At 38.0% G+C, this 17,027-nt stretch overlaps 1 protein-coding gene across 1 annotated transcript in view; it reads left to right on the forward strand.

Moving 5' to 3' along the window:
- The window catches only part of LOC126252803 (tektin-3-like), a 166,098-nt gene that overhangs the window by 89,327 nt on the left and 59,744 nt on the right, over positions 1-17,027 (forward strand). Inside the window, exon 5 of the mRNA XM_049953738.1 lies at positions 6,899-7,131. Coding sequence (XP_049809695.1) covers positions 6,899-7,131 — 233 coding nt within the window. The remainder of the gene's footprint in view (positions 1-6,898; positions 7,132-17,027) is intronic.

The raw sequence follows: 17,027 nt of genomic DNA on the forward strand, positions 1-17,027 counted from the left end.
TAGAAATGTTGGAACACGTGAGGCAATACTGACCTTACGCCTTATCTTAGAAGTAGGAAAAGTGAAGGCAAACCGTAAGTTTCTAGCATTTGTAGACTTAGAGAAAGCTTTTGACAATGTTGACTGGAATACTCTCTTTCAAATTCTAAAGGTGGCAGGGGTAAAATACAGGGAGCGAAGGTTATTTACAATTTGTACAGAAACCAGATGGCAGTTATAAGAGTCGAGGGGCATGAAAGGGAAGCAGTGGTTGGGAAGGGAGTGAGACAGGGTTGTAGCCTCTCCCCGATTGTATTCAATCTGTATATTGAGCAAGCAGTAAAGGAAACGAAAGAAAAATTCAAAGTAGGTATTAAAATCCATGGAGAAGAAATAAAAACTTTAAGGTTTGCCAATGACATTGTAATTCTGTCAGAGACAGCAAAGGACTTGGAAGAGCAGTTGAACGGAATGGACAGTGTCTTGAAAGGAGAATATAAGATGAACATCAACAAAAGCAAAACGAGGATAATGGAATGTAGTCGAATTAAGTTGGGTGATGCTGAAGGAATCAGATTAGGAAATGAGACACTTAAAGTAGTAAAGGAGTTTTGCTATTTGGGGAGCAAAATAACTGATGATGGTCGAAGTAGAGAGGATATAAAATTTAGACTGGCAATGGCAAGGAAAGCGTTTCTGAAGAAGAGAAATTTGTTAACATCGAGTAGAGATATAAGTGTCAGGAAGTCGTTTCTGAAACTATTTGTATGGAGTGTAGCCATGTATGGAAGTGAAACATGGACGATAAATAGTTTGGACAAGAAGAGAATAGAAGCTTTAGAAATGTGATGCTACAGAAGAATGCTGAAGATTATATGGGTAGATCACATAACTAATGAGGAGGTATTGAATAGAATACCGTATTTACTTGAATCTAAGCCGCACTTTTTTCCGGTTTTTGTAATCCAAAAAACAGCCTGCGGCTTAGAATCGAGTGCAAAGCAAGCGGAAGTTCTTAAAAATGTCGGTGGGTGCCGCCACAACTTAGTTCTGCCGTCGAATATATGTAGCGCTACACAGGCATGCTTTGTAGGCACGAAGATAAATACTGGCGCCAAAACCTCTGCGTCCGTAAATAAATTAAAAAAAAAAAAAAACAACAAAAGGTGGAAGACAAGCTTTTTTTCTCCGCGCCAAGTTTCGACCACTGCATTTTCATACATTATCCAACGAAGTAAATACAAATTCCGTATTGTTCATCTTCGAATGTAGCAGCATTTCAATGTACTACGAAAACCCGACTGGCAAGAATGTTTAGGATGTTTGTCAATATGGCCAACTCTACGTTCTAAATTTTTTCCTATCTGTGAGAAGAGATGGTTGCTAATAGGAACTTTTATAAATTGTGAATCACATGCAGTATTCTCGTCACCATAAGAATAATACGAATATAAACATTTTGCCATGTATTGTTTCGTGTTTGCTGCTATGTCATTTAAATCCTGTCTGCGTAATAAACCACAAAACTAGAGTGAGACAACAGCAAACGCGGAAGAATATACATATCATGTCATGTTTATATTCGTATTATTCTTATGCTAAACAGTGATACAGTCAGAAATGAAGCGAGGCAATTGACCAGATTTTTAAATCTAAGATGACTCTAATTTCTGTGCAGAATGTAATGTACTAAAGAGGCGCCTGCAAAGATTTTCAAACGGAGAAAATTTTTCGCTAAACTCTCGTTCAGAACATCTTCTATCATATGCAGTCTATTATTTGGTTCTTGTTGATCATTATCAAAGAAAGCAGCAGTGTAAGTAACAACAAGTAGCAGTCTCTTGTCATTGTTTCACTAATGAGACGATTCCTCTCTCTTTTTTTTAATTGTAAGCGGCGGTAGCGAGCACAAAAGCAAGCCATGCCGCGATCGGCGACAGGCCGTAAACACGCAGTATGAGAGTACAACAAACAATGCGTGACAGTACAGTAATGCATTTTCAGCGTAGAGTGACGTAAACACCTATAACAAAGAAAACTGCGCTTATCAGATCAAAGAAAAATAAGCAATCAATTCAAAGCAGACGAAGCACGTGAAAAAGGAAGGGTACCCGTATAAATACGGACGGAGCGCCTGATGCATAGCAATGGCTACCTAAGCTTACGACTCGAACCAAACTACTGTAGCTGGATCGTCATTCATTCGACATAAATTGTCTCATATTACAGTGGACCAACTTTGTTTCGATTTGGAGACGCGGCCTAAAACTTTTCTCTCCCCTTGAATTTCGAGTCTCAAATTTGAGGTGCGGCTTATATTCGGGAAATTTTTTTTCCTTGATTTCGAGTCTCATTTTTCAGGTGCAGCTTAGATTCGAGTGCGGCTTAGACTCGAGTAAATACGGTAGAGGAGAAGAGGAGTTTGTGGCACAACTTGACAAGAAGAAGGGACCGGTTGGTAGGACATGTTCTGAGGCATCAAGGAATCACAAATTTAGCATTTGAGGGCAGCGTGGAGGGTAAAAATCGTAGAGGGAGACCAAGAGATGAATACACTAAGCAGATTCAGAAGGATGTAGGTTGCAGTAAGTACTGGGAGATGAAGAAGCTTGCACAGGATAGAGTAGCATGGAGAGCTGCATGAAACCAGTCTCAGGACTGAAGACCACAACAACAACAACAACAACAACAACAACTGTAAGTGTCATTATAAATCATTACTTGAGTATACATTCTGTATTCTAACCAGTAAATCACATAGATCACTCCAATCTTGCTCTGCCATAATATGCAGCATGGTGTTTCCAAACTTATGGGGGGTAGTGTATTATAAATACTAACGGACAAACTCAGCATTGCCCGGGTATTCATTTTGCCAATTTTCTATTAGAAATGAAACAAAAAAATGAACTGTGTTTGTAGCGTATATCGAAAAAATTTCATTTCCTTGTATTCGTGAAAATATCTGTGAAATTATGAAATACTTGTGTAAAGATACCGGATGATTTCTGCACATTGGGCACAGCTACTTTGCATGTCTACAATATGCTTTTGTAAATGTATCTGTGGGAATGTCTCTTCAAAGCTCTATAAAGATTTATTGTTTCACCTACTGTCATTTGCCCTTTGCAGTTGAAAGCTGTGAAAACTGCTGCCAGGTGTAAGGGATTCTTTAAGTTGACTTGACTGTACGAGTATCTTAGTGAAGTATAAATGCGTCAAACAAAAAAACTACAAAGAACGAAACTTGTTTAGCTTGAAAGGGGAAACCAGATGGCACTATGGTTGGCCCGCTAGATGGCACAGCCATAGGTCAAACAGATATCAGCTGCGTTTTTTTTAAATAGGAACCACAATTTTTTATTACATATTTGTGTAGTATGTAAAGAAATATGAATGTTTTAGTTGGACCACTTTTTTCGCTTTGTCATAGATGGCACTGTAATAGTCACAAACATATGCCTCACAATTTTAGATGAACAGTTGGTAACAGGTAGGTTTTTTAAATTAAAATACAGAACGTAGGTACGTTTGAACATTTTATTTTGGTTGTTCCAATGTGATACATGTACCTTTGTGAACTTATCATTTCTGAGAATGCATGCTGTTACAGCATGATTACTTGTAAATACCACATTAATGCAATAAATGCTCAAAATGATGTCCATCAACCTCAGTGCATTTGGCAATATGTGGAAAGGCATTCCTCTCAACAGCGAGTAGTTCGCCTTCCGTAATGTTCGCACATGCATTGACAATGCGCTGACACATGTTGTCAGGTGTTGTCGGTGGATCACGATAGCAAATATCCTTCAACTTTCCCCACAGAAAGAAATCCGGTGAATGTGCGGGCCATGGTATGGTGCTTCGATGACGAATCCACCTGTCATGAAATATGCTATTCAATACTGCTTCAATCATGAACTATGTGCCGGACATACATCATGTTGGAAGTACATCGCCATTCTGTCATGCAGTGAAACATCTTGTAGTAACATCAGTAGAACATTACACAGAAAATCAGCATGCATAGCACTATTTAGATTGCCATCGATAAAATGGAGGCCAATTATCCTTCCTGCCATAATGCCGCACCATACATTAACCCATCAAGGTCACTGATGTTCCACTTGTCGCAGCCATCGTGGATTTTCTGTTGCCCAACAGTGCATATTATGCCGGTTTACGTTACCGCTGTTGGTGAATGACGCTTCGTCACTAAATAGAACGTGTGGAAAAAATCTGTCATCGTCCCGTAATTTCTCTTGTGCCCAGTGGCAGAACTGTACACAATGTTCAAAGTTGTCGCCATGCAATTCCTGGTGCATAGAAATATGGTATGGTGTAATCGATGTTGATGTAGCATTCTCAACACCGACGTTTTTCAGATTCCCGATTCTCACGCAATTTGTCTGCTACTGATGTGCGGATTAGCCACGACAGCAGCTAAAACATCTACTTGGGAATCATCATTTGTTGCAGGTCATGGTTGACATTTCACATATGGCTGAACACTTCCTGTTTCCTTAAATAACGTAACTATCTGGCAAACAGTCCGGGCACTTGGATGATGTCATCCAGGATACTGAGCAGCATACATAGCACACACCTGTTGGGCTTTTTGATCACAATAGCCATTCATCAACACGATGTTGACCTTTTCTGCAATTGGTAAGCGGTCCATTTTAACACGGGTAATGTATCACAAAGCAAATACCATCCGCACTGGTGGAATGTTACGTGATACCACGTACTTATACGTTTGTGACTGGTACAGTGCCATCTACCACAAAGCGAAAAAAGTGATCCAACTAAAACAATCATATTTCTTTACGTACTACAGCATATGTAATAAAAATGGGGGTTCCTATTTTAAAAAATGCAGTTGGTATCAGCGCCATCTAGCGGGCCAACCGTAGCGCCATCTGGTTTCCTCCTTGAAGCTAGACGAGTTTCGTTCTTTGTAGTTTTTTCCTGAGATATTTGGCCCAGTCACTATCAATGGACAACCCTGTATAGTTTAATCATTATTCCTTTGTAGTATATTAATAACACAAAACTCTAATGAGTTTGTAACTTAGATTTTCTTCATGTAAATTAAGTGAATTATATTTGTCTTCTGCTGGAAGCTACACATGGTATTACAGTTAGATTTGCCGAGCTAAGATCAGGTTCAGGTGCACCCTAAATAGTGTGTTTCTGAGCAACCAAAGTAATCTTCAAATTCTCATCAATTTCTTCAGATACTTAATCTTCAGATTGCATGCTACTTTTATGTCTTACCATGTGCACGTTTTTTGTTACTATAGAATATGTCACTGAATGTTGTGTTTGATACAAGTATTTGTGCACAAAACAAATGATTCATATTGTAATAAGGACTAACAGTATGTGAGCCAGTTACTATGATGGTCCCTTGGTCCTAGTTGGTAAGTACGTCACAGAGAGCAATGCACTGGTGGCAGATACAAGTGAGAAATGACCAGAGCTGAATAGATCAGTTGAAAAAAGAGCAAAGAGAAAACAGGAAATTAATAAAATGCCCAGGCAAGTCAGACAGAATGCAATATGGATCTGTTGATGTATCTTGCCTGATCCTTTAGCTGTGTCACCTAAAGGAACAGCTGATTGGCCCTGATATAGTAACTGCCTAGAATGACTAGTGATGGTCATGCAGCAGCCTTTTGTGTTGATAGATCCAACGTTTACTCAACTTGAACTATAAGAAGTGACATAATGATGTGACACATATGAGATGTCAAGGAAGTATCTATTTTGTAATGGGAGGAAGTGTGGAGTGTAAACATTATAATCAGAAAGCAGTTTCAGGCAGAATCTAGATTGCAACAGTTATACAGAGATGAAGAGATTTTTGCCAGAGAAAGTAGCATGAATAGCTGCATCAAAAACTTTTTGCAGTTAAGACCACAACAACTACTCCAAAAATTTGTTAAATTGAAACTCTCATGTACAGTACTCTACATGGATTCTGCAAGCAGCATTCATGTAAAATTTAACTTGCTCTGTTTGCCCATTACATCCAGAAGGTGGTACTCACTGATGCCCACATTGATGTCATGTTTCCTGATTTCTGGAAGACACTATCACACAGCAAATAACTTATGAGCTTACTGAATAATGAACTAGATTTCTGGCTAGACCGAAGAATTCTCATTAATAGAACTCAGTATGTCAGTGTGCACAACAGAGAATCTTATTCTCAAAACTCTCAAAACGGAATCTAACACTTTGGGGCCATTTTCAGTTACTTCTGCTGTGTGTACTACCTTTTTTCACAGTGTGTCCTACCTTCATACAACCAGAACTACAGCTTAACAGACCTGTATTACTTCTTGTTGGATATGTATGCCAGAGAAAGATCCTGATGATAAAAAAATCTAGGAAATTTGAACTCACAATACAGAGGTTTTTCCCCGTGCAACATTTATGGGTTGAACAGGAGGGGAGGGTAGAGGACAATAGTGGTATGTGATGTACACTCTGGCCAACCCATAAAATAGGTTATAACATACATGTTTAAATGTAAGAAAATGTACAATCACTGCTACATGCACCATTGATATCTTCAATAACTAACAGAAACTTTACGTGCTTACATTATATACATTACATACAAGGTGCTTTATAACTTCCTAGCTTAAAGTGCAAGATATTAACAAGTATGTAATTTTCTGGCTGTGAACCCACATTATAAGCATTCAAACTGATTCAGGAAGGAAAGGAGCATTGTGACACCACTTTCCTCATGTTCACAAATTGTAATTTTGCTCATTTTAGAGGCAGCGTATTGTAACCTATAGTACCCAATATGAGATATTTGAACTGGAAATTACTCAAGAGACAAATATATCACAGATGCAATATTGTCAATCCATAAAAAATTAATATTGTTTTCTAGAGATACTGAAGAACGAACAGCAGCTGCACAACGTGATTCCGGTAGACGGCTTGGAGAACGGATCACAGATACCACATTTTGGAGAAATGCACTGTCAACTGAGCTGGAACGCCTTCTTGCTGAAAGCAACCTTCTTCAAGACAAACGGAAAGATCTGGAAAAGTCTATACAGGACATTGAGGGCCCTCACCACATTGCACAGGAATGCCTGTACCAGAGGGAAAACAGAATTGGTTGGTGACAAAAATGAAATGTAATTTATGTAATGCTTAATAAGAGTTTTCTAGGTGTGCAGTTTAATATTATACAGTTTATAAAACAGTACCAATTTATTAAACTGAATTTTAACTGATTGAACTGATGGATATAGAGGCATATTACTGTTCAATATACAGATGTAAATGACAAGTAATATTATACTGGAATTTATCTTAAAAACAACAATAAATATGAGTAAGTACAAGAATGTTGTCTACATCATACATTCATTCAGTCATCATGTTTTGTATATCTTATTTAGAAGGAGAACCTTTAGGGGTGTGGAACAAGTCTAGGTGCACATTAATACAACACAAAGACATCATGGAAACTTAATCCATATACTGAATTATCAAGAAACTGTCACTATACTAGTTAATGCAAGTCATGCTTATGCAATCTTAAGTTTAACCGAGTTAACTAGTAAAACCAGCCTCCCGTGAAAGTAACTGCTGTCACCTCAGTTTTACTTTAGCTGTGTTCATCTGCTATTAATAGACTAATATTTATGAGATTACTATGGGATTTTACAAGGAAAACTTTTTTATATCTATAAATACTTGTTTGTATTTAAATCAAACAATGGAAAATCCAAGATGGAATGTAACAATATTATGAGATATAGCAGAGATGCTTGGTTGCAGATAGGCACAAAAAAAGACTCTCACAATTATAGCTTTCAACCATTAAGGTCTACATCAACAATGGACACACATATGCACACACACTCACGCGAACGCAACTCACATACATGTGTGAGACGTATCTGTGAGTTGCATTTGCCTGAGTGTGTGCATGTGCATATGTGTGTCTACTGTTGACGAAGACCTTAATGGTCGAAAGCTATAATTTTAAGTCTTTTTGTTGTGCTTATCTGTGACTCAGCATCTCTGCTATATGGTGAGTAGCAACTTTCCTAGTTATATTTATACTTAGTTCTGTTTATAGTATATTAGTACTTATCATACTGCTTTATGACATACACTGCTACTCCCCCCCCCCTGCCCCCCCTCAATCTGTAAATTGGTTGGCAGCGATTCTGATACTTCATTTCCCCATGTCCTCTGAAAATCTCTTCAGTTCTGAATATGATGTCAGTTTAAGATCTTGTTTATCTGCAGGATATAATTTTAATTTCCTTTTGAACTAGTGCAGATTTACAATTTATTGCTTTATGCTCAATGGAAATTCACTGAATATCTTTCTGCGAGATTACATAACTCCATTCTGAACACTGGGGATGGAGCCAAAGTGTGCATGAAAATTATTTTGTTGTCTTGTACTGTGATTGTATGTATCACAGTTCATTTGAAACTGATTTTTGTTATCAGCAACAAAAAACATCTGGGTGATGTGAGAGACTATAAAGATCCTTAAAAAGACTTCTGCAAGATGTATGGTTATCTGTTTTACATACTGTTCTTATTGTTTGCTTCTCCTAAACAAACAATTTATTTACATTGTGTGTACTGTCCCAGAAGATAGTTTCATGAGACAACAAGGAATGAAAATATGGAAAATAAGACAATGCTCTTGTCTTTACATCAACACAGTAAGAGATGCTTCCAAGTGCATAACAGTCTGAACTGAGCTGTTTTATTAGTTTATCCATGTGTTGCCTCATTTTAAGTTGTTAACCAGCTGACTCCTTAAGGAATTTCACACACCGTGCTTCAATCAACGTATGAACATTAATGTCTGCTTCTGGCACTGGATGGTAATCATTGCTTATTTGAAGTTGCATAATAGAGTCTTTGTGAGTCTAACACTGAAAACTGTTAGCTGCAAACTGCGTGTAGGCCTGTCCAGCTGTCACCTGAGCTGTGTCTGCTAGAACTGAGTTTGGACACGTGATTAGAATTCATGCGTTATAAGCAAATATTACGATTTTTGAACTGCGCTGTTAAGTTTGTAGGTTAGAAACAAGACAGAGCCCAGTACTGATCCCTGTGTCACTCTCATTCTGATATTATTTTCATGCCTGAGATACAATCTGTTTATGAAAATCTCTGCTTTCAGTTATGGGGACATTATTCTGACCATACTGGAGGGCTGACATTAATGCCTTAACACTTCAGTTAACTTTCTGTATAGAGAATCCTTTACAAAAGCCAAACTGAGAGGCAGTTAATAAGTTCATCTCAGTTAAATGAATCGGTATTCTCTCATAGGCCACTCTCTGAAACGCTTTTGAAAAGACTGGAAAAAGTGGTATGTCAGTAGGTCTATAATTGGAGGTAGTTTGTTTAGCTCCAGTTTTTTAGGTAGGTATTTCTGCATCATATTTAAGTCTGTCAGTAAATATCAACTGATTACAAGGATAGCTTAAGGGTCAGTCAGCACAAGATATTAATATTCTGCTAGAAACAGCACCATAGCCACCAGAATTACTGCACTTTAGTGATCTAATTAATTCTATAGTCTCCCTAGGGGTTGTATTTTTGAAACTAATGATTGTTGGTTGTGCATGCAATGTAGTGCAAATAAATCTAATACATGTATATTTGATTGTTTATTACTGGGTGCTGTGTTTGCAGCCACTTTGAGAAACCAATCAATGAATTTCGTGGCAAGCGATTTGAAAGTGCCATAATGTTTGGCAGAGCTTTGACCTGGGGGCTCAGTTTCATTTGGATTGTTAACTTGGTTTTCTTCTTGTTCAGTAATTTTCCAAACAGTTTTTGCTGTACTCTCGGAGTGTTTTACTTTTTGAGCATAGTGCACGAGTTTTGCTTTGTGTAATAACAGTGTAGGATTGGACGATACTGTGATAATTGAGTCTCAGATCTTGAGTACTGCTCTTTTTCTGAATTGCATACAGCTCTCTGTTTCTAGCACAAGGTAATTTAATTCTGGGAGTTACTTACCCCTTATCCTTGCTTCTGTTGAATTTTGCCCTTATTTGTTTTAGGGAAAAATAATACTCAGAGTGCTGCATGAATATGTTTAAGAAAAAGTTAAATTATCCATCACTACTTGTAACACTTTAGATGACAAGAATCGATGTGAAGTTGGATTGCAAAATTCATACCTCTCTCACCTCAGTTGACTTACTTGGTAAGCACTGCCGATCTTCTTTTCTGGATTGCCAACTATGTCGATCTCCAGAAACGTCTTCTTCAAAGAATACTGCTGGTTAATGGAATTTATCAGACTCTCTCTCTCTCTCTACTCATGAAATAAGTGGATACTCGCAGAATACTTTTAGTTTAGTCTTGGTATATTTCAACTTCCACAAAGCACAAATTCACCATTTCTCACATAAATATTCGAAAGTTTGCAAGTCAACTGATTCATCTTGCATTAGATAATTTATGAACATGTCTTGCTTCTAGCAAGTCCAACACATGAATTACTTAAAAGTCTAATCTCATTTCTTCATTTGTCCTTAACAATCATCACAGTCACTAAACCAGCAAAGAATAGCACAGGCTCTTCTCTACACATACACTGAAACTCTTTGGATTGTACCACAGGTACTTATCGGCCACCGCGTCTACATTTTGCTCATGACTGTTTTTAGACCTGCACACACAAATATGCAATGCACAGTAGGTTCGATTTGTCTCTCTCACACTTCTATTTAAAATATTGTCGGTTTGAGATGGAACAAGGCCAAGTGGTTCTAGAATTTACGCGGAAATTCTCGAAGCACTACATACTGTCTGCCTACTCCATAAATTTCTCCCCCAAATCATTCCCATAATTTCTATCTAACCACTGTGAGTGAATCATTATTTATGATTCTGTGACACAATACTTTTCTACTTGATCTGTAACAAACGAGTCAGTAACAACAAACATAATGTAATTGGATAGGTAAGAAATTTATTCACCAAGTGACAGCAGGAGAATACATATATAACAACGGTTTTACTTATGCAAGCTTTTGGAGCTGGTGGCTCCTTCTTCTGGCATAAGGGTTGAAGAGGAAGTAAGAAGAATGAAGGGAAAGGAACTGGAGAGGCTTAGGACAAGGGGTGGAGTTCGGAAACGTCACCAGGAACCACGGGTCTGGGGAGACTTACTAGATGAGATAAGAAGAAAGGAGTTTGTAACACCTTGACCCCTGAGGGAAGAGAATAGCATCAGCAAGAAAGAAGAAAACCTCAAGGTAAAGGGATCCTGGATTCCTGTGCTGCAGCGAATGGCTGTTGCAAGTAACAAGAGGAGAACCGCACTGGAAATGACTGCAAAAAAGCCCCTGGACTTTTATGCATCAGGTACATATGATCTGAGTCTGCCAACTCGGCTCCAGTCCACCACCAGCAATGAAGGGTGAAACTTTGACAATGCCAGCCACTAGTGCTGACAAAATGTCAGAAAAATCACTAGACAAACGTTGGCCGAAGGACCCAAGACAAAAGCCAACAGGCAGTATGCCAAAAAGTATCCCCAAAAGACTTAACAATTTTATATTATGCTTCTACGGAGAGGAGATTTGCAGATTATACTGATGCCTTGACCAGCGATGGAACAGAATAGCTTCAACAAGAAAGAAGAAAGCCTCAAGGATTCCCATGCTGCACCAAATGACCATTGGAGCTAGCAAGAGGAGAACCACACTGGAAATGATTGCAGAAAAGCCCTTGGACATTAGCACATTGAGTACATATAATCTGCGGCCACAAGCTTGGATCCAGTCCAATACCAGCAATGAAGGGTGAAGCTTTGACAATGACAGCCACTCGTGCTGATGAAACGTCAGAAAAATCATCAGACAAATGTTAGCAAAAGAACCTGAGACAGAAGCCAACAGGCTGTTTGTCAACAGCTGGCCCTGAAAGCCTTAACAATTTTGTATAAACATTATTGTTCTCATTGAACATATAAAGATCTTTATTCAAAGAGATATTGTTTAATATATGTCATACAATGTAAAATTTTCAATATGATGAATCCCAGAATTGAGTTAACACAAAAATACCTCAGTGAAACAATTTCCAGTGTGGGATACACAGAAGGCATTAAAAAATTATTTTGGAAGACAGATGTGCAAACATAATGCAGCACTGATGAGTTAATAAAACGAGAGCTATGAATTAACATTTTAGTATTTTTTATCACAACCAGCAAAACTTTTGAAAAAAGGTGAAAGGAAAAGAAGGAGGAGGAGAACTGTCAATATCATAATAATAATGTGAAACCAAATGAGAGATTTACAAAGATGTTACATCTGGCAAATCATTGTTTGGAAATTCCACAAGTAAAACAACACATATTGAGAGGTGCAAAATTATACTTTATTCATGTGAAGCTAGTAAAAGGAAAATGATGGTGGTTGTATGCACAAAAATTTTAGTGATATAGTAGACCAGGAGCATTTCTCTGAACTATTTTGCATAAAGTCATCAAACTATTGTCTTTAATGAATGCACAGCGGGGAATTCTTGAAATGTTATGTCCTATTAGAGTACATCGAGATGCACAAGCTAGTACTTCTGGCAGTGCACAAGCCATGAAAATGAAATATTCTAGATTTAATGAAATATTTTGAGAGACGTGTGTAAATTTTAATACAGTGAAAATGAAAATGGATTTATTTTATGAAAGTGTGCAGTAAGAATAGTAGTAAAATTGGTAACCGAACATATTGCAGAAACCTCTTCAGAGACCTCGGAATTCTCAGACTGATGTATCAATGCATTTACTTCTCAACAGTATGTCCGGTTAATAATAAAGTGAATTTAATGCACATTACAAAATTCACAACCTCAATACTAAAAGAAAAACTTATTTCCATATAGACTATTTGCCATTGCCTCCAGTTGAGTGCAGAAAATGTTAAACAGGCTGTCAGCAGACATCAAGTGAAAAACTGGAAATCCACCAAATATTTAGAAACAAAGTTAAAAAAAAAAAAAACCTATTAGCCACTTATTCTACAATTTATCATAACATGCAAGTCAGGGATTCAAATTTCAGTTAACATGAATGATCATATTCAACTAGTTTTAACATTTCCACTATTCAGAAACGTGATAGTGTTCTCTGAAATCAGTAGAAGTTATAAATATTTAGGACAAATTAGTAGATAAAAAGAGCGGCGCAGTAGGTTAAGAGGAAGAGCGATGTGTGCGTATGCATGTATGTGTGTGTGTGTGTGTGTGTGTGTGTGTGTGTGTGTGTGTGTGTGTGTGTGTTTGTTTGTTTGTTTTCCCCCCAAAGTGCAACTGATTCTCGATAATTTGACACTTGATAATTTAAAACTCTCAGTAATCTGAAATTTTTCCCTGATCCCTTCAAAAATACTCGATAATTTGGAGAAAAAAAAAAAAAGGATGTGTTTCGACCCCATCAGTAATATGAAGTCATAGTGGTGAAGGAATCTCACCAACACTTTATAATTTGAAGCCAGGACTCTCAATAATTTTAAGTCCAGACTTCTGTGCTTCCCACTGAAGTCTTCCTATTCTGATTTCCAGTACAAACTCAGACCACCTGTCATTTGTTCACCCGGTCTGTATCCTATCGAGTCTGCAGTCTGCCTTTGCACTATGTTGGAGTGTATCTGTGTTTAGAAACTGCAAAATGCCTTGAGTGCTAGAAGGAACAACGTGTCTTTATCAGTTAATGAAAGAAAGTTTGTTATTGAAGCTGTGGATAGTGATTTTAAAAACTAAAGATTGTGTCACGGAAGTGTCTCACTGTTTCCATGGGTTGTTTCATGTTGAAGGAAAAACTTAAGTCTTTTGCTCAGTCTCTCAGGATTGAAGGATTCGCGGCAAGTGATGAGCAGCTCCCAAATTTAAAAAAAATAAAATCATTCCATCATGTTAAAGAAACATCTGTGGAGAGTGCAGCGTGGACAGTTCCCTTCGTATTGAATGGATTGCTGAACTAAAACAACTTTTGAATGGCTATGGCCTACACAACATGTTCAACGCAAAAACAAAACTTGGTTTTTTTAAAAATTGTTATTATTATTATAAATGTCTTAATTTACTTTTAATCTGACTCTAATTTATTTGAATTTTTCCCCTGTCCATCTTGACTGTTTGAACCCATATTATTTTGTACTCTTGGTCATTTGATCTTTTCCCTTGATCCTTTGAGTTTCAGATTATCAACTGTTGACATCTACTTTGCTATTAATTGCATAATATTCTCATTCATAACACATTAAAATGATATCATCCTAGAAGTAATTCCCATAATTGTTAATGTAAGGAGGTTAGTACTAGTTGGAATTGATTGTTAGTATACTCTACAGCAGGGGTCTCCAAACTTTTTAGTCTGCGGGCCACATTGACTCCTCCACAAAGTCATAAGGGTCCAGATCTACCTAGTGGGATTAAAGCACCCTAGCACTCCATGATCACCTTAATGTAAGGCTAAAGGAAAGAAGAAATCGCAAAAATCTAAGGTTGTGGGAATAGCTAGCACTGAAACGAACTACGATTTTTATTTAATTACATAATTTTGATTGGTGGAAGTACCTGACCGAAATTCTGGCGTATTTTATTCTGGCGAATTTCACTGACAAAAAAGGATGTCACCGCACATTTGTATGTATTTTACAATGTAATCAAAAGAAAGTGAAACCTTGCTTAAGAAGCATCTTCCATAATGATTGATTACTAAGGCTAGTCGCAGAAGTGGCGTCCATTTGAAAGACTTGCACCAGACTCGTGAGTAGAATAAAATGCAAAGAATTTTTTTACTTAAAATGTTTTCGCCAAACTAGTCTGTTAACCGTTCTTTTTTTTTTTTTCACTATCGCACAGAGAATGGCCTGTCTGTTTATTGTGGCTAGCCACAAGTTTAACCATGACCTTCCGCTTTGTAAAGATAGAGCTCCGACAATGTCGCGGTGTATTGGTCGCGATAGGCCTCGAAACTCAATTGTTGCCCGTATAGGTACCACCTCAAATATTTGGCGGGCCGGATATCGTGGATGACCGGCCAGCTAATGCGGGCCAGTTTGCCGGCCCTCGCGGGCCGGTTTCGGCCCGCGGGCCGTAGTTTGGAGACCCCTGCTTTACAGAATTAAGCATTCAGTTGCTTGTACCTGTTAATGTATAACTTGACTTATTCCACATTCTTGAAGGCTCTCCTTTGTGATAAGATTTGTAAAGCATGATGTATGAATTAATGACCTGGTGTGCTCAATGGGAGAGATGATAAACATTAATGCCTTTGTAGATAATGTTAGTTAGAATTATATATTTTTCAGATATGATTTGGTTATCAATGAGACTGTTTTATCTGAAAATAGTTGATGTAAATATCAGTGTGGTACAAATTGTAGCAGCTGACACCTTAATGTAGAGAAATGTACATTGTGCTTTTCACAAAATGTAGTACATGATTAATGTGAGGAAACTAGAATCAGTTGTGTCTTAAAAGTACTTGAGAGGTACAATGTGCAGAGGTTTGAAGTAGAGTGATCATATTAATAAATTACAAGGTACAACTGCTGCCCATCACTATTCTTCAGGAGGTGAAATTTTCAGTACTGCTCATTGACACATATAAAAGTAAAAGCGATAACCCTATCCCAGCTTTCAGAACAGTTAATTCCTTCCTCTGGAGGTAGAAGGGATAGTTAGAGGAAGGTTAAAAAGGAAGGGCAGGTCACTCAGACGCCAAGATTATAGTGACCCACCTGTAATGAGGAAGAGTGTAGACAGAGGTGAAAGGGGAGGTGTCAGAGAGTACAGGAGGTCCTCCTAATCTCTCTCATTACTTGCACAGCTAACTGCTAGAAGCTAACTGCTAGAAGTATCCATTCTGATCAAACAGCATCTATCCTGGTTCAAGGATTTCCAATGTGTTCCCTAGGCCTGTACTAGCACCATTCTAAAGACAGAGATGCAGAATAAATACAATTACAAAAGAAACAGCCATTGCAAAATGAAGTACTGCAACTTGCAGAAATCCATGGATATTAAAGGAAATACTTTTAGTGTCTTCTGTAAGAACATCAACAGCCTCCTTAATAAGATTGATGAACTTCTCAATTCATGCAGCAAAATAAAAGGATAAATACTACATCAGCAGACATTTTGTGCATATTATGACATGTAAATCACTGGTAGATACTGATAGAAACTAATATCATACTACTACTTGCTATTATAGGTCTAATTAAAAAAGAGAGGAGGTAACTAGGGGTAACTATATATGCACAAAAAAAGTAGAATTAACTCTCAGGCCACTCAGGTTGTTGAATATTGTGTTGAGCAACTCTTTGAATGTTGTGTCACAGTAGTTGTACTGACAACCATCTGGGTAGGCAAACACATTAGCGCACATCACTTATGGGAGTCGGGGAGACTTGCCTGCACTGGCTCAAATCGGCCTGGTGGATTAACACCAAGGGCCAGTGTGCTGGCCAGCCTGGATGTGGTTTTTAGGTGGTTTCCCACATCCAATTAGGTGAATACTGGGTTGTTACCCATGTCCTGAGTCAGTTACACAATTTGCAAACAATCAAAAACATTTTCACGCTTTCACTTTGGATGGTTCAAATGGCTCTGAGCACTATGGGACTTAACATCTATGGTCATCAGTCCCCTTGAACTTAGAACTACTTAAACCTAACTAACCTAAGGACATCACACAACACCCAGTCATCACAAGGTAGAGAAAATCCCTGACCCCGCCAGGAATCGAATCAGGGAACCCGGGTGTGGGAAGCGAGAATGCTACCGCACGACCACGAGCTGCAGACTCACTTTGGATGACACTAGACACAGACAGATGGGGTACATAAATTTCATCTGGGTAGGGTGGGGTGACAGGAAGGGCATCTGGTCACCCTTTACCACTAACACAGCCAAATCCAGATTAACATGTCAACTCTCGGAAAGTATGGGATAAGGACAGGAAAAATAAGATGCAGATTTAATTAGAAAATATTTTTTTT

The sequence above is a fragment of the Schistocerca nitens genome, chromosome 4 (assembly GCF_023898315.1).
Source record: "Schistocerca nitens isolate TAMUIC-IGC-003100 chromosome 4, iqSchNite1.1, whole genome shotgun sequence".
NCBI lineage: Eukaryota > Metazoa > Arthropoda > Insecta > Orthoptera > Acrididae > Schistocerca > Schistocerca nitens.